At 50.9% G+C, this 16,816-nt stretch overlaps 1 protein-coding gene across 1 annotated transcript in view; it reads right to left on the bottom strand.

The window, feature by feature from the left end:
• The window catches only part of MROH7 (maestro heat like repeat family member 7), a 50,238-nt gene that overhangs the window by 6,732 nt on the left and 26,690 nt on the right, over window positions 1-16,816 (bottom strand). The window contains exons 13-21 of the mRNA XM_067726275.1: window positions 16,493-16,647; window positions 14,214-14,352; window positions 11,795-11,985; window positions 9,631-9,768; window positions 7,344-7,458; window positions 2,088-2,228; window positions 1,144-1,323; window positions 397-552; window positions 19-141 (exon numbers count right to left, since the gene is read on the bottom strand). Of these exons, the coding sequence (XP_067582376.1) occupies window positions 19-141; window positions 397-552; window positions 1,144-1,323; window positions 2,088-2,228; window positions 7,344-7,458; window positions 9,631-9,768; window positions 11,795-11,985; window positions 14,214-14,352; window positions 16,493-16,647 (1,338 nt within the window). The remainder of the gene's footprint in view (window positions 1-18; window positions 142-396; window positions 553-1,143; window positions 1,324-2,087; window positions 2,229-7,343; window positions 7,459-9,630; window positions 9,769-11,794; window positions 11,986-14,213; window positions 14,353-16,492; window positions 16,648-16,816) is intronic.

Here is a 16,816-nt window from a genome sequence, read left to right as displayed (position 1 = left end):
AGTCTTGGAAGCACTCACAAGGTACTTGCAAATTTTGGCCACCATCTGCTGCTGGTTGTCCCAGGGCTTCCGACTGTAAGCTCTTTTTGGCAATTCCCAAGCCATGAAGCAAGAACAGTGGAACAGGGTCTTCACACATTTCTGGGGGCCAACAGGAAGAGAACACCAGAGCTGTGGAATTCCAGGACAGCCGGAACGTGTTCCCCCCAAACAACTGTATGAAACTGGATTTTGGAAAAGCAATTCCTATTTGAAACATGCAAGTGAAGTTGGCTGTTTTGAAGAGAAATACTGACATGGGTACCTTTGGTAAACAGACTTGGCCAGACATAAATAAACTGTCCGGTGGTGGATCAGCTGTGATTCTAGGTTGGGTTCAGGGCCGTGCACACTCACCTGGCTCACCTTGGCATTGCTCTCTTGCATGGTCAGCAGCAGGGGCACCAAGGTGCTGATCATCTGCTCCTCCATGGCCGGGGTGCGGGGCGACCGCAGCTTCTGGACCACCTTGCCGTACAGGTTGATGCAGGAGGAACGCACGTCCTCTCGTGACTGGGGCAGATCCAGAGGCTCAGGCATGCTCCGTCTTCCAGGAGGCTGCCTGGGCCTCTGTGCCCCACATGGAAGCACATGGCCTTCCTTCCACTCATTCTGAGGGCCCCTCCAGGCGCAAGTCACACAGAGACGGAAAACAGTGAAGGCCACCTGGTGGGCCGATCTGGGGCTGGCGTCTCCCTCAACAAAGCCTAGGTCTGGAGCTCTGCCCACTCTTCCCAGCCAGGACCCCCACTAGCCTAAAATGTGCCTTCATGCCAAGTGGGAAAATGCCCCCCTCTGCTGCGACCAATCATAAAACAGTGACCCCTCTAGGTGGACCAATCACAGTGAGGCAAGGCTCTGGGGAAACTTGATGACGCAAAAAGACCTCCCTCTGTGAGAACTAATTAGAAAAGGAACGTTCTCTGTGCAAACCAGTTACAAAGAGACCAGGACCAGTCGGGACTAGTGCCGCTTCCCCTGGGCTGACTCAGCCTCGCACAGGTCCCAACAGGCTGTGGGAGCTACTGCAACTCCCAGAGCAGTAGAGAACTGCCCTCCGGGTGCCACCCCACCCCATCCTCCCACCCCCATGGGATTCCTTACATCACTGAAGTGTGGCAGCAGGATCTGCAGCATCTCCACATAGACCGAGCTGTCCATCAGCTTCCGGTCCTGCCCCTTGAATATGACCTTGATGTTGTGGACCGCCTCCACCACCAGCAGCCCATCCACACTCTTCAGACCCTTCACCATGGAGGGCAGGAGGGCCTGCACCTTGGTGGTCTGTGGAGAAGGAGCATTTGGGATGGGGGCTCCTATCTGTGCTAACAGGTGGGAGACCCAGCCTCTGATTCACTGAGATGAACTTGGTCAAGCAAGTCCCACCTCCAGGCCTTTGCTTACGTTGTCCCACCTGCCTGGCATGCCCTCACTCAAGCTCCTGCTGTCCCCAAAGCCTTCTTTGGCCTCACTGACTCCTTCCTAGCCTGGATACCTGAGGCCCTTTGTTGTCTCCCCGCTTCTTGGCACTATATAGATGATACCATGCATTGTTAGCTGGCTTTCTGAGTCTATATCCTGTCCCTTTGTCCCTCTAAATCCTAAGATGCAACAACAGTGCCTGGTAGAGAAAAACACAGCACTTTTAATAACGCTAATGGGGCTTCCCTGGTGGCGCAGTGGTTGAGAGTCCGCCTGCCGATGCAGGGGACACGGGTTCATGCCCCGGTCTGGGAGGGTCCCACATGCCACGGAGCAGCTGGGCCTGTGAGCCATGGCCACTGAGCCTGCGCGTCCGGAGCCTGTGCTCCGCAACGGGAGAGGTCACAACGGTGAGAGGCCCGCGTACCACAAAAAAAAAAAAAAAAAGAATGAAGTATATAGGGAATTATTAAGTGATACCCATTTTACAGATGGGATAACTGAGGCAGAGACAGAAATGAGCTCTGATTCCAGCCACCAGTATTGGAGAGTCAAGGATGGCCAAGCTCCATCCTTCCTCCTGTCAGGGGTCTAGCTGGGTGGGCTCTCCCCTACGCTCCACTTACCTTTTCAGTCCTTTGGGCCAGGATGACCAGGCCTCGGATGGACAGCACCTTCATGATGGGGTCCTGGTGGCTCAGGCCTTCTGCCATCCGCCCCAGAGAGTATTCCTCAGGGATCCGTCGCACCTCCTCCATCTGGAGGAGCTGAGGAAGTAAGGGTAATTATTCCCTGGCCCAAGGGGTACCTCAGGCCCTGTTTGCCTCTGGGGCCTCATTCACACCTGCCTACCCTCTAGCCCACATTCTTACCACCAGCCAGCTTCTAACCAAGCTTCCCGTCATTCACGGAATGACTCAGGCTGTTTTGTCCCCTCTGTGCGGGCAGGATTCCCTTCTGCCGGGGCTCTCACCTCCACTCTAGCCCCAGCTCACCATGCACAGCTCCATCCAAAACTCAGCCCCCCTGAAGGCATGTTTGACAGTGTCCCCAGGCCTCGTCTAGGCTGACTGCCCCCTTCTCTGGGGCCCTGGGAGTCCTGAACATGGAAACCTTAGTGCCCCCATGTGCTTATGCATCTGCCTCCCGTATCCTATCCCACTGGCGGCTTCCTTGAGGACACAAACTGAGCCTTTCTCCTTGGGCACCTGTTACCTGATACAAGCTCTGGGGTGAAGTGTGTGCTCAGGGAACACGTGTTGCCTGAGTTCACATCCAACAAGAAATGGTTCCTTTCCTCCTTAGAATTGCCCTCCAGGACTTCCCTGGTGGTCCAGTGGTAAAGAATCCGCCTTACAATGCAGGGGACGTGGGTTCGATCCCTGGTCAGGGAACTAAGATCCCACATGCCGCGGGGCAACTAAGCCCGTGCACCACAACTACTGAGCTTGCACACCTCAACTAGAGAGCCCGTGTGCCACAAACTACAGAGCCCACGCGCCCTGGAGCCTGCGCACCACAAAAGAACTGCCCTCCTCCAGTGCCCCCAATTGCGGGATTAGCACCACCAGCCCCCCATTGTCCCAGCCCCAAACCAGGCATCACTCTCATCTCCTTCCTCTCCCTTGCCCCCCACCTCCAGCACCCAACCGGTCTTCAGTTCCTGCCTAGTCATCCTCATAAGCACTTCTCCCATCTGTTCCCTTGTCCTCCATCCACTGTGACTATTGAGACCCTGTGTCTTTGATGAGAAGAGAGAGCTGGAGAGAGCGGGCAGGACAGTTGATGGGGTGGGGAGTGGGGGAGGCAGGAAAAGTGGGGCTCCACCTACCACCCGCCCTCCACTCATCATACAGCACTGCTGCTCTGCATCAGTGTGCTGGCACTGTTCTAAGTGCTTTATGTGAACTCACCTAATCCTCATCAAAACCCTATGAGAGGTCAGAATGGCCATCATCAGAAAATCTGCAAACAATAAATGCTGGAGAGGGTGTGGAGAAAAGGGAGCCCTCTTGCACTGTTGGTGGGAATGTAAATTGATACAGCCACTATGGAGAAGCTGGGACGAAGTGAGAGTGGCATGGACATATATACACTACCAAATGTAAAGTAGATAGCTAGTGGGAAGCAGCCGCATGGCACAGGGAGATCAGCTCAGTGTTTTGTGACCACCTAGAGGGGTGGGATAGGGAGGGTGGGAGGGAGGCGCAAAAGGGAGGGGATATGGGGATATACATGTATGTATAGCTGATTCACTTGATTATGCAGCAGAAACTAACACAACACTGCAAAGCAATTATACTCCAATAAAGATGTTAAAAATAAATAAATAAAGGGTTTCCCTGGTGGCGCAGTGGTTGAGAGTCTGCCTGCCGATGCAGAGGACACGGGTTCGTGCCCCGGTCCGGGAAGATCCCACATGCCGCGGAGTGGCTGGGCCTGTGGGCCATGGCCGCTAGGCCTGTGCGCCCGGAGCCTGTGCTCCACAACGGGAGAGGCCGTGGCGGTGAGAGGCCCGCGTAGCGCAAAAAAAAAAAGAAAAAAAGGATAGTATTGGATTATAACCCAAAGAATCAAGTAAATATCCACGAGTCTGTATTGCTATAAAAAAATGACCAAATGAATACGTGAAAGTAGAAGCAACAACTCGTACAGAAGAATTCCAACTAATAATTGTAGGCTGAATGAAGGAAGTAGAAAAATCATCATTAGAAAACCACAGGAATAATGGCTCAAGGCAGGATCCATTGATGAATGCTAAAATTAGGGGGTAAAAGTTTAAGTTGCCTAGTTTCAAATATATTTCACATATATTTCTTACTTACAAAAGGATAGTGTTACCCTCACAGTCCCAACCGCCTTTACCAACTGATGAAAGTTAACATCATCAATAATAAGAAGTTAAAATAGAGGTCATGGGGCCCCTGACATGATGCCCTGAGAGGTCACATCACCTATACAGGTTCTTCTCCTAAATGCATAACCTCAGTCTAATCATGGGCACACACGAGACAAAGCCAAATGGAAGGACGTTCTACAAAATACCTAGAGTTAGTCTTTCAATGTGCCAAGGCCATGACAGACAAGATTAGAGGAGATGAAGGAGGTCCCATTAAGTCAACTAATGTGCAAGGTGGGATCCGGAATGGATCCTGGAACAGAGAAAGGACATCAGTGGAAAACTGTGAAATCTGAGCAATCTGTAGTTCATCGTATTGTACCCACGTCTTAGTTTTGATTATTGTACTATTTTTATGTAAGTTGTTATCGTCGGGGGTGGCTGGCTGTGGGATATATAGGAACTTTCTCATTATTTTTACAGCTCCTCTGTTACATCTAAAATTATTTCAAAATAAGAGTGAAACAATAAAAGATTTAAAATTTTTGCTTAAAAAAAAAACAAAACCCATGAGATGGGCAATTCATTATCCCTGTATTATAAGAAAGCAAGGCACAGACAGGTTCAGCATCTTGCCGAAGGTCACAGCTCCCTTGAAGACTTCACCCGCCATTGGAAGAAGCAAGCACACACACAGTCACAGCATGGGGGGCTGGGGGAGCCGGGGAGGGACATCTGAGCGACATCAAAGCACCACTGTGAACATGGTGGGCCTGGCTCTGGCCAGGAGTGGGCCACCTCTTCTGGGGACCGGGAGAAGGACTGAAGCTGGGTGAGGACCCCTGCCACAGGGAGGGAGGGCCACTGCTCAGGGCTCCAGGGGAATGCTGGGAAAGGTTAAGCCTACTGTCCCTGACCTTGTGGACACGGGAGGTCCAACCTCCACCCCCCTCCCCAAGAGCCCCTGTGGCAGCCACTAACAGACAGAGAGAGGACCGCCTCTGCCACGAGGCTGACCAGGATAGAGGAGCCAGGTGGGCAGACCTGGTCTGAATCTCTCTGGACAACTTGAGCTGTGCGACCTTGAAAACTGCCTCTTGCCTCGCCGACACATGAGCTTCATAATTCCTGGTTTTCAGGGCTGCTGTGCTGATGGGTGGGGTAGCAGATAAAAGAGGTCAGCGTGGTGCTTGGCATGTGGCAGCCCCTCAAGAAATGGCACTTTCCCTTTCCTCACCAGGGTCATGGGGGAAATTAGAAGTAGACCCAGCAGAGCTGAGGCTGTAACCCCGCCTCCTGGCTCCCAGACACACGCTTGTCCTCTTGGAGGTGACATATTCTGCTGGTGCCTGCAGAGCCAGGCAAAGTGTTCACTTGGGTGCTCACTCATCCATCCTATCCCCACTTCTTGGGGGCCCTCTTGGGGCTGGGTTTAGGGATGCAACATAAACACAATGTAGTCCCTACTCCCTAAACTCACAGTCCACTGGAGAGGCAGAAAGGTGCAAGAAGTGCCGGGATTGCCACGCTGCCTTGTGTCCACCTGGCAATCTTTACTCAAGGCCCAGCTCAAATGACACCTCTTCCAGGAAGCCTTCCTTAACCTTCCGCTGTCTGAGCAGACAGTGAGCCTCTGAGCCCCACTGTACAGACCCTGGTGATAGCCCAGACCCACTGTGTGGCAGCCAGCAGGTCACAAGAGGAAGATGGGATGGCGGTTAAGAGAGTGGGTTTTCCAAATGTCCATCGACCAATGAATGCAGAAACAACATGTGGTATGTACATACGACGGAATATTATTCAGACTTAAAAAAGAATGAAATTCTGACCTGCGCTACAACATGGATGAGCCTTGAAGACATTATATTAAGTGAAATAAGCAAGACATGAAAGGACAAACATTGATGAATCCACTTATATGAAACCTAGAATAGGCAAATTCATAGAGACAGAAAGTAGAATGGTGGTGACAGGGGCTGAGGAAACGAGGGCGGGAGAGTTAGTGCTTAACGGGTACAGATTTGCAGTTTGGGAAGGAAAACGAAAATCTTCTGAAGATGGATGGTGGTGATGGTTGCACAAAAGTGTGAATGCACTTAATGCCTCTGAGCTGTACACTTAAAAATGGTTAAAATGGTAACTTTCATGAAATATATATTTTTTACCACATACACAACCACAAGCACACACACAAAACGAAAGAGAGAGTGTACTTTAGAGCCCAGGTGTCTGGCTTTGAATCTTAGATAAGCCACTTAACGAGCTGTGTGGCCTTGGGAAAGTTACTTAAATCTGTGCCTTGGTTTCCTCCTCTAAACTAGGGGATGGAATAGTATGTGCGTCATAGGATTATTGTGAGGATTAAATGGATCGGTATGTGTAAAGCTCTTAGAATATGCCTAGAAGGTAGTAAGTGCTCAATAAACGTTGGCTATTGTTATTGGCAAGTCTTCCCTTCTGGGGTCAACCCTACCAACCTCCTCCTGACTCATCTCTCCCCAGTACCCACTCCAGTACCCCATACACTCACTCAGCTTAGCTGTCACTTCCTCCAGGAAGGCCTCCCTGATGTTCCCCCACCCAGCACATCCAAGACTTTTGTTCTCCCACCACAGCCTGAATTGCCCCCATCATAGCACAAGTCACTCTATAGTACCCTGTGTCATAATTGGGGTGTACTCTGTCTCCACTCCCATACCAAGAACTCCTTGAGAGCAAGGCAGAGTCAAATTCATATTTGTGTCTCCAATCTGGTACCTGGCACACAGAGGTGCCCAGCAAAATGTTGGTGGTTGCCTGGGGCAAGGGGGAGTCTGGGAAGAGTGGAATGGGGTGGAGGGGGTAGAAAGAAGAGGAGAGATGGGAGGGAGGAGGGAGAGAGAGCTACAAAGCCTTCCTACTCAAAAGAAATCATGTTCAGGAAAGACTCTAAAGTGTTAAGTACTTATTGCACAGGAGGAATGACCAGCAATGGGAACTGAGGCCTATGCTTAGGGGAAGGCCCAGGGGGACCCCTGCCCCACGCCCAGTGCCCAGTCTCTACCTCCACAAAGAAGGCAGTGGCGGTGATCTTGTGCTTCTCGTCGCCTCGCTCCAGGAGCGGGATGAGCAGATAGAGGATGCGGCACAGCTCCTGGCAGGAGTACTGCACCATGGCCCTGGGGTGGGGGAACAGTGCCCTTAGGCTCTCCAGCCCCAGGGGCATGTGCTGGGTGGGGGCCTAGCCCCAACACTCAAAACTCTGGGAAAGCCCAAGTCACCTGTGTTCCTGCATCCCCAGGGTTTCCCACCTGGACAGGATCTCAGAGACCATTTGATCTAACTGCTTCATTTTACAGATGGGAAAACTGAGGCCCAGAGTGGGAAAGTGACTTGCCTGAGAGCACAGAGCAAATCAGTAAGAAAGATAGGCTTAAGACCCCTGCGTGCACAGGACCACTCCAGCAGGAAGAGACAGGAAGGAAAGGGTGTGAGGACCCACTCGCTAGGCACCAGGCAGCAGCCAGACACTTTCAAGTAGTTATTGCATTTGATCCTCACCATTACCCTTTGAGGTAGGTTACTGTTGTTAACCTGTTTCATAGATGAGGAAACAGAGGCTTTGAGTGTGAAATGCCCAAGGTCATAGAGCTGGAAAATGGCAGAGCTGGAGCCCCAACCCAGGGCTCCCCACTCCAGCTGCCTCGTTCATTCTACTAAGCCAGTGGTTTTCAAAGTGCAGCCCCTGGGCTTCCCTGGTGGCGCAGTGGTTGAGAGTCCGCCTGCTGATGCAGGGGACATGGGTTCGTGCCCCGGTCTGGGAGGATCCCACATGCCGCGGAGCGGCTGGGCCCTTGAGCCATGGCCACTGAGACTGTGCATCCGGAGCCTGTGCTCCACAACGGGAGAGGCCACAACAGTGAGAGACCCGCGTACCGCAAAAAGAAAGAAAAAAAAAAAATACTGCAAAGTGCGGCCCCTGGACTAGCAGTATCAGCATCACCTGGGAACTTGTTAGAAATGCACATCCTCAGGCTCCCATCCCAGGCTAACTGAATCAGAAGCTTTAGAGGTGGGGCCCAGCAATCAGTGTTTTAACGAGTCCCATAGGTGATTCTGATGCAACCTCAAGTCTGCACTATGCTTCATTAATCAATGAGTCCAGGAAAGTGTGTCGGCCAAGAGTAGAGTCTGGAGTAAGACAGCCTGGGTTCAAATTCTGGCCCTACCACTAGCTGTGTGACTTTGGGCAAGTCACTTAACTTCTCTGGGTCTCAGGTTCCTCATGGGTAACACTGGGAAAATAATAGTGCTATTTCATCGGTCATGGTGAGGGTTAAATGGAAGTCCATGAATGTATGGCTGTTTGCATGGTGCCTAGAGCACAGTAAGTGCTCAATAAATGCGGTTGTATCCTGAGACCCCTGGGGAGAGCACCATCCTGGACACTCAGCGTGCAGGGCTAAGAAGCAGACTCTTCCTGCAGGAGCCACATTAGTGAAATCAAGGTGCCGCCCCACCCTTCTCCTGACCCCATGGGAGGCTGTGTGTGGTTGGGGGGAAAAGCCCTGATCTGGGTCAGCAGGTCAATTCCAAGCCTTGCCACTTCCTGGTTGTGTGACCTTTGGTATATAACTGTCCCTTTCTGAAACTTGGCACCCTCCCCTGCAAAATGTGCATTAATAATCCCTGCCACGCCCCCCCCCAAAAAAATCCCTGCCCCACCAGTCAGCATGACGATAATAAAAGCTAACCTGTGTTAGCTTTTATATATGTACTATATGTTAGCTTTTATATATGTTAGCTTTTATATATGTACTATATGTTAGCTTTTATATACTCTTACTATATGTCAGGGGCTGTTCAAAGTACTTTAATCCTCACCCAGATCTTGGAGGTGGGCCCTGTTATTATTTCCACACTACTGATGGGAAAACTGAGACACAGAGAAGGAAACGAACTTGCCCAGGGTCACAGAGCTGGGTAGTGGTAAGCTGGGATTCAGACGCAGGTAGACCTGCTCCAAGGCCACACTATAAACTGCTCGGCTAGACCATAATTTCTGTATTAGCGTGGGAACTAAATTCATAATGTGCTGAGAAATGTGCTTTATAAATAACCTAAGTGCTCTGCAATGCCAGGTACTGCTGTAACGACAGTTTGTAGAGTGTGTGCTATCTTTCACATCTGAATTGGCTACCCACTGAGGTATATGATACTCTGCCAGTCTCAGAGGAGAGACGATGGAGGGAAGGGTCTTGCCCAGAGAGAAATGCAAACCCAGGTCTTTCCAAAGACCCTGAGGTCTCTCCCCTCCCTCCAGCCCCTGCCCTGGGGGTCGCTGGCCTCACCTGGCCAGCAGGGACACTCCACGGTGGTGGTTCTCCGCCTGTCCCATGAGCTCCCAGCCACCCTGGTCCTCCAGAAAGGTAGCCTCGTATGAGCAGCCCATCTTCAGCAGAAGGATTTTCACCACTTTGACCACACAGCTGCCAAGACAAGGGGACTGAGACCTCATGTCAGCCTGCCCCCAACAGGCCAGACCTCCCTCCACCCAAGTCTCTCCCACCATCAGTTCCATCTGCCAGACAAATTTCTCTCCACAGCCTCAGCACATGGTATCGTCATGTGACAAGATCCTATCTTGCCCTTACAACACACCTGTCAGGGTAGGAATTGCTTACCCCATTTCATTGGCAAGGAACCAAGTTGCCAGGAGGTTAAATTGGTTTAACCCAAAGTGCAAAGCACTGTTATAGGCCAGGACTCAAACCCAAGGTGTCCTGACATCAAGCCCAGCTACACAACTGCTTGCCTTCTATCCCTCAAAGTGCACTTTTCTGAGCATAACACGCAATAGAAACCAAAAAGGAAAAGACTGAGGAACTGGACTGCATAAAAATTTTAAAGTTCTGAATAGCAAAGACCATCAAATTGTTGCAGGTTAAGTGATAAACTGGAATACAAATGACAAAGAGTTAATGTCCTTAATATATAAAGAGCTCTTACAAACCAATAAGAAAAATTCCCAACAGTCCCATATAAAATTAGGCAAAGAACAAGAACAGGTTGCTGACAGAAAAGGAAACAGAAATGGCATTTAAACCTCAACCACATTCATAATAAGAGAAATACAAACTAAAATTACAGCAAAATACCATTTTTTTCAAATTTCAGATTGGCAAAGATGAGAATGTGCTGGCAAGGCTGTGGAGGAATAAATAGTGTCATATACTACTGGCGGTGGTGTCCTCTGTGGGAGGCAATTTGGCAAACTGGGTGCTTTAGGAGGTCCTTCATTTTCCCTTCACTCACTGGTCAAGAACTTTTTCCACCACATATTCCTATTCCACCATAATATTTAAATACAGAAACCTTCTGATGCACCCATTCTACTTTCAGGAATTCATCCTACATATAAAATCACATGTAGGTATAAAGACGTATAAACAGCCTCACTTACTGCAGCATTGTTTCTAATTGCAAAATGCTGTGAAGCACCTAAATCGAGAGGATCCTGGTTAAGTAAATGATGGTATATTGGAATCTACACAGAGGGATATTATGCGGCTGTTAAAGATAATGAGGCAGCTCTATATGTAATGATCTCAGAGATATGGTATACAATAAAAGCAAAAATATATAACTGTGTAAGGTCCACTAACACTGGTATAAAAGTAGAGAATGAAAACACATGGGCTTAGCCCTACATCAACCCCCTCTGAAGGGCAAGAAAGAACCTGGGGTTCTTAGTCATCTTAGGGCAGATGACTGGGGTAAAGAGAGGAACAGAGACTCCCTTTTAATGCCTTTTGAGATTTTTACCCGTGTGCCTATATTACCTGTTCCAATTAATAAATAAAAATCAAAATGGTTCGGCCTTGGGTACAAATCTAATACAAATAATATCTCTAGGGAGGGAGGAGGAAAACCGAAATGGCGAGCTCCTTGGGGGAAGCTGATTCTTCCCTGCCATCCAGCACTAAGCAGAAGACATACCCTGCAGGTGCTCACAAACAGTTGTTGAACACATGATTGGCTATCTCATAAAAGTGTGCACCTGAGGACTTCCCTGGTGGTGCAGTGGTTAAGAATCCGCCTGCCAATGCAGGGGACATGGGATCGAGCCCTGGTCCGGGAAGATCCCACATGCCACGGAGCAACTAAGCCCGGAGGCCACAACTACTGAGTCTGTGCTCTAGAGCCCGCAAGCCACGACTACTGAAGCCCATGCACCTACAGCCCGTGCACCACAACAAGAGAAGCCACTGCAATGAGAAGCCCGTGCACCACAACAAAGAGTAGCCCCTGGTCACCACAACTAGAGAAAGCCCGCACACAGCAACGAAGACCCATCACAGCCAAAAATAAATAATAAATTAAAAAAGAAAAAAAAGTGCACGTCCGTTTTCTCTTCTAGTCCCAAAGCTAATTTCTACTGATCAATTGCCCTAAAGACTTTCGGAAGGGCCCTTGCTGGTGGCCCTCCCCCTGCCGGGGACAGTAGGAACATACCATACAGGCACGAAACCAGAGGGCTGTCCATCTTTCTTGGTGTCCTTGCAGGAAACCACGTGGCCAGGCAGGTTGAGGCCGATGTGGTAATGGACTTGAATAAGCAGGGCCAGGAGCAGCTGGGGGTAGATGCGCCTCACGTGGCCCATGCAGCTGTTGACGGACAGGAGCTCACAGAGGCCGCTGGCTGCCTGGTGGGGCAGGGGGCGGGATCTGTTAGATGTCCCAGCACTCCTGGCAGGGCCTAGACTGCTTCTCTAGGAGGCTGGCTCTGGATCTTTGCTCTTCTCTGGCCCGACTTGGGCAAGCCCAGATTCCCCCCCAACTACCACATCCCGACTCCTGGCTCTCTGGGTGAGCCCTGCCCCAGAACAATCACAGCGACCCTTTGCCTTTGACACACCCCTGGAAGAATCATGGTGGGAGGATCTCTTCCCACATTTGTGAGGTAGAGTCTTCATCCCACTGTGCAGGGGAGGAGACAAGCTCAGAGGAGTGAAGAGACTTGCCCAAGGTCACCCAGCCTCCCGGGGGCACAGCTGGGACTTGAAGCCAGGTTTTCAGATTATGCGCTGTAGTGAGCCCTGCCTCCTTCTGGTTCATAACACAGGCACACAGACGGTGAGGGGGACACCAGTTGCCTCTTCGTTGAGGGCCGTTAAACCAGGCCGCCCTCACTGCCTCCTCTGAATGACATGAGAATACACCAACACACAGTGATCAGAGGAGGAGTGCATGAATGCCCAAACCAGGGAAGGAATGGGTGCTGGTGCCCTAGTCATGGAACTCAGTGCTGGGAGAGAGAGGCAGAGAGATCCAGTGGTAAAGCATGGGATTCCGGGGCAGGAGATCTGAGTCCTGGCACCACCACTCACTAGCTGTGTGACCTTACATGAGACGTGGAATGTCTCTGAGCATCAGTATCTTCCTCTGTAAAGGGATAATACCACTCGCCCCTCTTTATTTGCTTCCCTCCACCAGCTTGTCTTGCTCTCTGCTGAATCCCCAGAACTTATGAGTGTGCCTGGCACATAGTAGGTGCTCAATATCTGTTGGATAAATTGATGAATCCAACAAAAAATTTTTGAGTCTACTGTGTGCCAGGTGTATGTTGGACTTTGGGGATATCAGGCTCAGGCACTGAATTCATGCATCTCACTGATTACCCAAATGACACCCCCAGCACACACACACACACACACACACACAGTATTGTTAAATCACAGCTGGGGTAAACTCTCCCAAGATAAAGCATGTGAAGCAAAGTATAATATGCACCAATTTGATCTGGTCAGAGAAATCAGGGAGGGCTTCCCTGAGGAGGCGATAAGAGCTAAGGGTTGAGCAGAAGTTAACTTGGTGGATAGCAGTCTAGGCAGAGGAAACAGCATGTGCAAAGGCCCTGTGACAGAAGATAGCAGTGTTTAAGAAGATCTGACAGGGAACTTCCCTGTGGCACAGTGAATAAGACTCCACACTCCCAATGCAGGGGGCCCAGCTTCCATCCCTGGTCAGGGAACTAGATCCCACATGTATGCCACACTAAGATGCCCACCTGCTGCAACTAAGACCCGGCGCAACCAAATAAATAAATATTTAAAAAAGAAGAAGAGGAAGAAGATCTGACAAAGAACAACGAGGTTGGACCCATGCAAGCAAGAGGATCACGGTGAGGGGTGAGGGCACGAGGCCGGTGAGGGGTGCAGGGCCTGTAGCACACAGGTAGGAACACTGTGTTACTCTCAAGGGCAACGGGAAGCCACTGAGAGGGTTGAGAAGAGCAGATGTGCATTTCTCAAAGATTTTTTTGGCTGTGGTACAGATTGGAGGGGCTGGAGTGGAAGCAAGGAGATGAGTGGGGGTATTATCCAGCTGGCTAGGACCAGGGGGTTGGTGACAGAGGCAGAGAGAAATCTGTCTCTCCACCCAGCCCCTTTCCTGCAGTCAGAGCCCTTTCCCGCCGTGCTCCCAGGGCCGACCTCTGAGACTGGCAGCAGAAGCACTTAAACATTTTATGTTGCTAAATGAGTGAACGAGTTACCGCGTTTAATTTTCCCAACTGCCATGTGAGGTGGATATACTATTATTTCCATTTACAGAGGCAGAGAGTGAGCCTCAGGGAGGTGAAGTGACTTGCTCATGTTACAAAACCTGAGCAAAGCCAACCCTCAGACTAAGGTCTGCGAGTCCCAGGTCATTCTGTGTCCACTATTCCAGGCTGCTGCCGTCACTGTAAGTAACAGTACTATTGTCGTCCAGTGGATCACAAACAAGAGGCCAGAGACAGACTTGCTCAAGGCCACACAGTCAGTTCCTGGAAGAGCAGGGAACTAGAAGATGGGTGTGCAGAGCTCAGGGGGAGGGGAGGAGGGCGGAGGATGGGATGGGGCAGTGATGGAGCAGGGTGGGGTGTCCTCACCGCTAGGGGCATGATGGAGGCCCGGCCCTTCTTGGTGACAGGCTTTTCCTTCAGGCTGGTCAGCAGCAGATCCAGGAGATCTCGGGTGTCACAGCTGGGCTTGCGGAGGATCAGCTGCCTCCACATCTCTGCTCCGTTGCTGGGGGGTCAAGGGTGGGGATGGTTAGTGGGGACCAGGGCAGTGGGGCCACCCTGCCACCCAATTGTTTGGGGAGGGGGAAGGGAAGGTGCCTTTGAAATGGCATCCATGGACGTACCAGAAAATTCTGGAATGGACAAGAAAACGCTCCCTAAGAGGCGGGGGGCTAACAATTATCGAAAACCCTATGACTCAGGGACTTACTTTACCAGGTGCTTTGCATACAATTTATTACTTCAGCAAATATTGAGCATCTGCTGTCTGCCAGCAGACGTGAGCAAGGTAGTCAAGATACTCAAGGTCACTGAATTCTTACACTGACCCTCAAGGTGGGCTATTATTCTAATTTTACAGATGTGGAGTTAAGGCTCAGAGAGGTGAAATCACCGGTCCAAGACTACACGGCTAATGAGCTACGGAGACCAGAAGTGACCAGGCCTGATGACTCCAAAGCCTGTGCCTGTTCTTCTATGCCAAGGAGCCCTTTGGGGCCTAGATCTTGCATTTGTCACATAATGTCAAGGAGGGCCCACTCCTGTCCCTTAGAAGGCAGTATACCAGGCAGGGGATAGCATCTGGGCCAGCAGGCACCAGCCTGTAGGCACTCCTATCGTGGGGAGGTGAAAATGCTGACAGGGCCAGTGCACTAAAGGGTTAACAAAACCCTTTCCCCCTTCTGCTTAAGATTTGAACCTTCCATTAACTTTCCAGCTCCGTTCCCCTGGAAACCTGATAAAGATAGTATGTCAACTATGTTGCTAGGCAACATTGCTTACGGTAAAAATGACCCAATTGGTAAATTGCGTCTGGGCTGGAGGAACTATAAATTAACTAGAAGGACCATTGGGGACGCTGTGGCATTGGGCTTCTCAGGGTGCAGTGACTTGTGACTGGGCTTGTCCCTGTGGGGATCCTGGAAGCAAAGTCTAGACAGTTACTGTAAGAGACACTAGTTCTTTTGAAGCCTGAGCCACTTAAGCCAGGGCAGCACCTACACCTTTCACCTGGGAGGACCAAGGCCAATACTAGATTGAGGAAAGTGAGGCATCCAGGGCACAACATTTAAGGAGGTCCTCCAATCAGGCAAGCACAGGAGTGGCAATTGAGAGCGAGGCCTCCTTAAATTTTGTCCCAGCTCTGTCTGGCCTGCTACACAGGCTGCTGTAAGGACTCTGCCCTGTCCTATATCCTGGGTAACTGAGGTCAGGTATGGCCCTGGCAGTCTTGAGTCTGAATGTTTAGTGGCTCCAAGAAGAAAACTCCCTGGTTTCCAGTGAAGCCAGAAAGGGTTAAATTCTTCCAGGTGGGAGATGGGAGTGTGTCACCGCTGCGCTGATCTTGGTTTCAATGAACGACACCAGCTCTCCTGGTTAGAAGCGCACCTCACTTGCACAGTTCTGCATAATTCTTTTCCATTCACTCTCAACCAACTACCTTAAGATGTGGATCACACGCTTCTGCCTTGTTTTCATTCAAAGGTGTGGGAGCGTTTCCTGAGCTGGGAGACTGGAGCAGCCAGATTTGTCTCCCCTGCTCACGAGCTCATCACCATCTGGCCACAGTCCCCTCTGCCCATCAGACCAGAGGTCCCTGAAGGCTGACAGCATGGAGGCACTCAGCACGACCGCCTGCATTACTTGTCATGACCACCCATTTGGGGTGAGAATGGGGGGATTATTTCTTCCTTTTGCATCTGGGGGAAAACTCAAGCCCAGAGAGGGCAAGCAGGCTACTCAAGACCACAGAGCGTCTGGAGGCAGAATCAGGACCAACACTCAGTTCTACTTTTATGGCATCGTTGAAGCGCTCTGGGCTTGGAGTTGGTCAGATGCGAGTTTAGGTCCTCATTCTGTTGCTTGTTCAGTAGGTGCCTAGGGCTAGAAAACTTCCCATGAGCCTCAGTTTCCTTATCTATAGAATGGGGTTGTTACACTTGTGAGAAAACATACAAATGTGCAGCACAGACACCTGGCAGTGCTCAGGGAGGACTCGACGGTTGTCATAAGCATCGTAGATCATAGAAGAGGGACCACCTGGGAGGGCGAGGGGCTCCTCTGGTAGAAGAAGGGATTCCCAGCCGGGAACAGGGCTATATCAACCCTCTGAAGTGTAGTGGCTGGAAGCCCCCCTCACTTGGTACCTGTCCAGTGGGAGGGGACACACGAGCAGGGCCACGACGACCTCGGTCATGAAGGAGCTGGCCAGGAGAGAGACGGGCAGCAGGGCCACCTCTCGGGCCCGTGGCTTCTGAATGTGGCTCAGATGCACATAGATACCCTGCATGATTTCTGGAATCTGGGGTACAGCCAGGGTGACCAGGAGCAGGCAGAGGGCCAAATGGAGAAGCCAAGGGGGTGATGGGGGAGCAGGGAGACAGGAGGAGGAAGGAAGGGGGTGACAGGGTGTGGGGAGAGAGAGGGGAGAGGAGGGCGCAGAGGGAAGAAAAGGGGAGACGGGCAGACAG

This window comes from Pseudorca crassidens, chromosome 2 (assembly GCF_039906515.1).
Source record: "Pseudorca crassidens isolate mPseCra1 chromosome 2, mPseCra1.hap1, whole genome shotgun sequence".
Classification (NCBI taxonomy): Eukaryota; Metazoa; Chordata; class Mammalia; order Artiodactyla; family Delphinidae; genus Pseudorca; species Pseudorca crassidens.
Note: the sequence above shows the minus strand (reverse complement) of the source record. Positions and strands in the feature narration are given on the sequence as shown.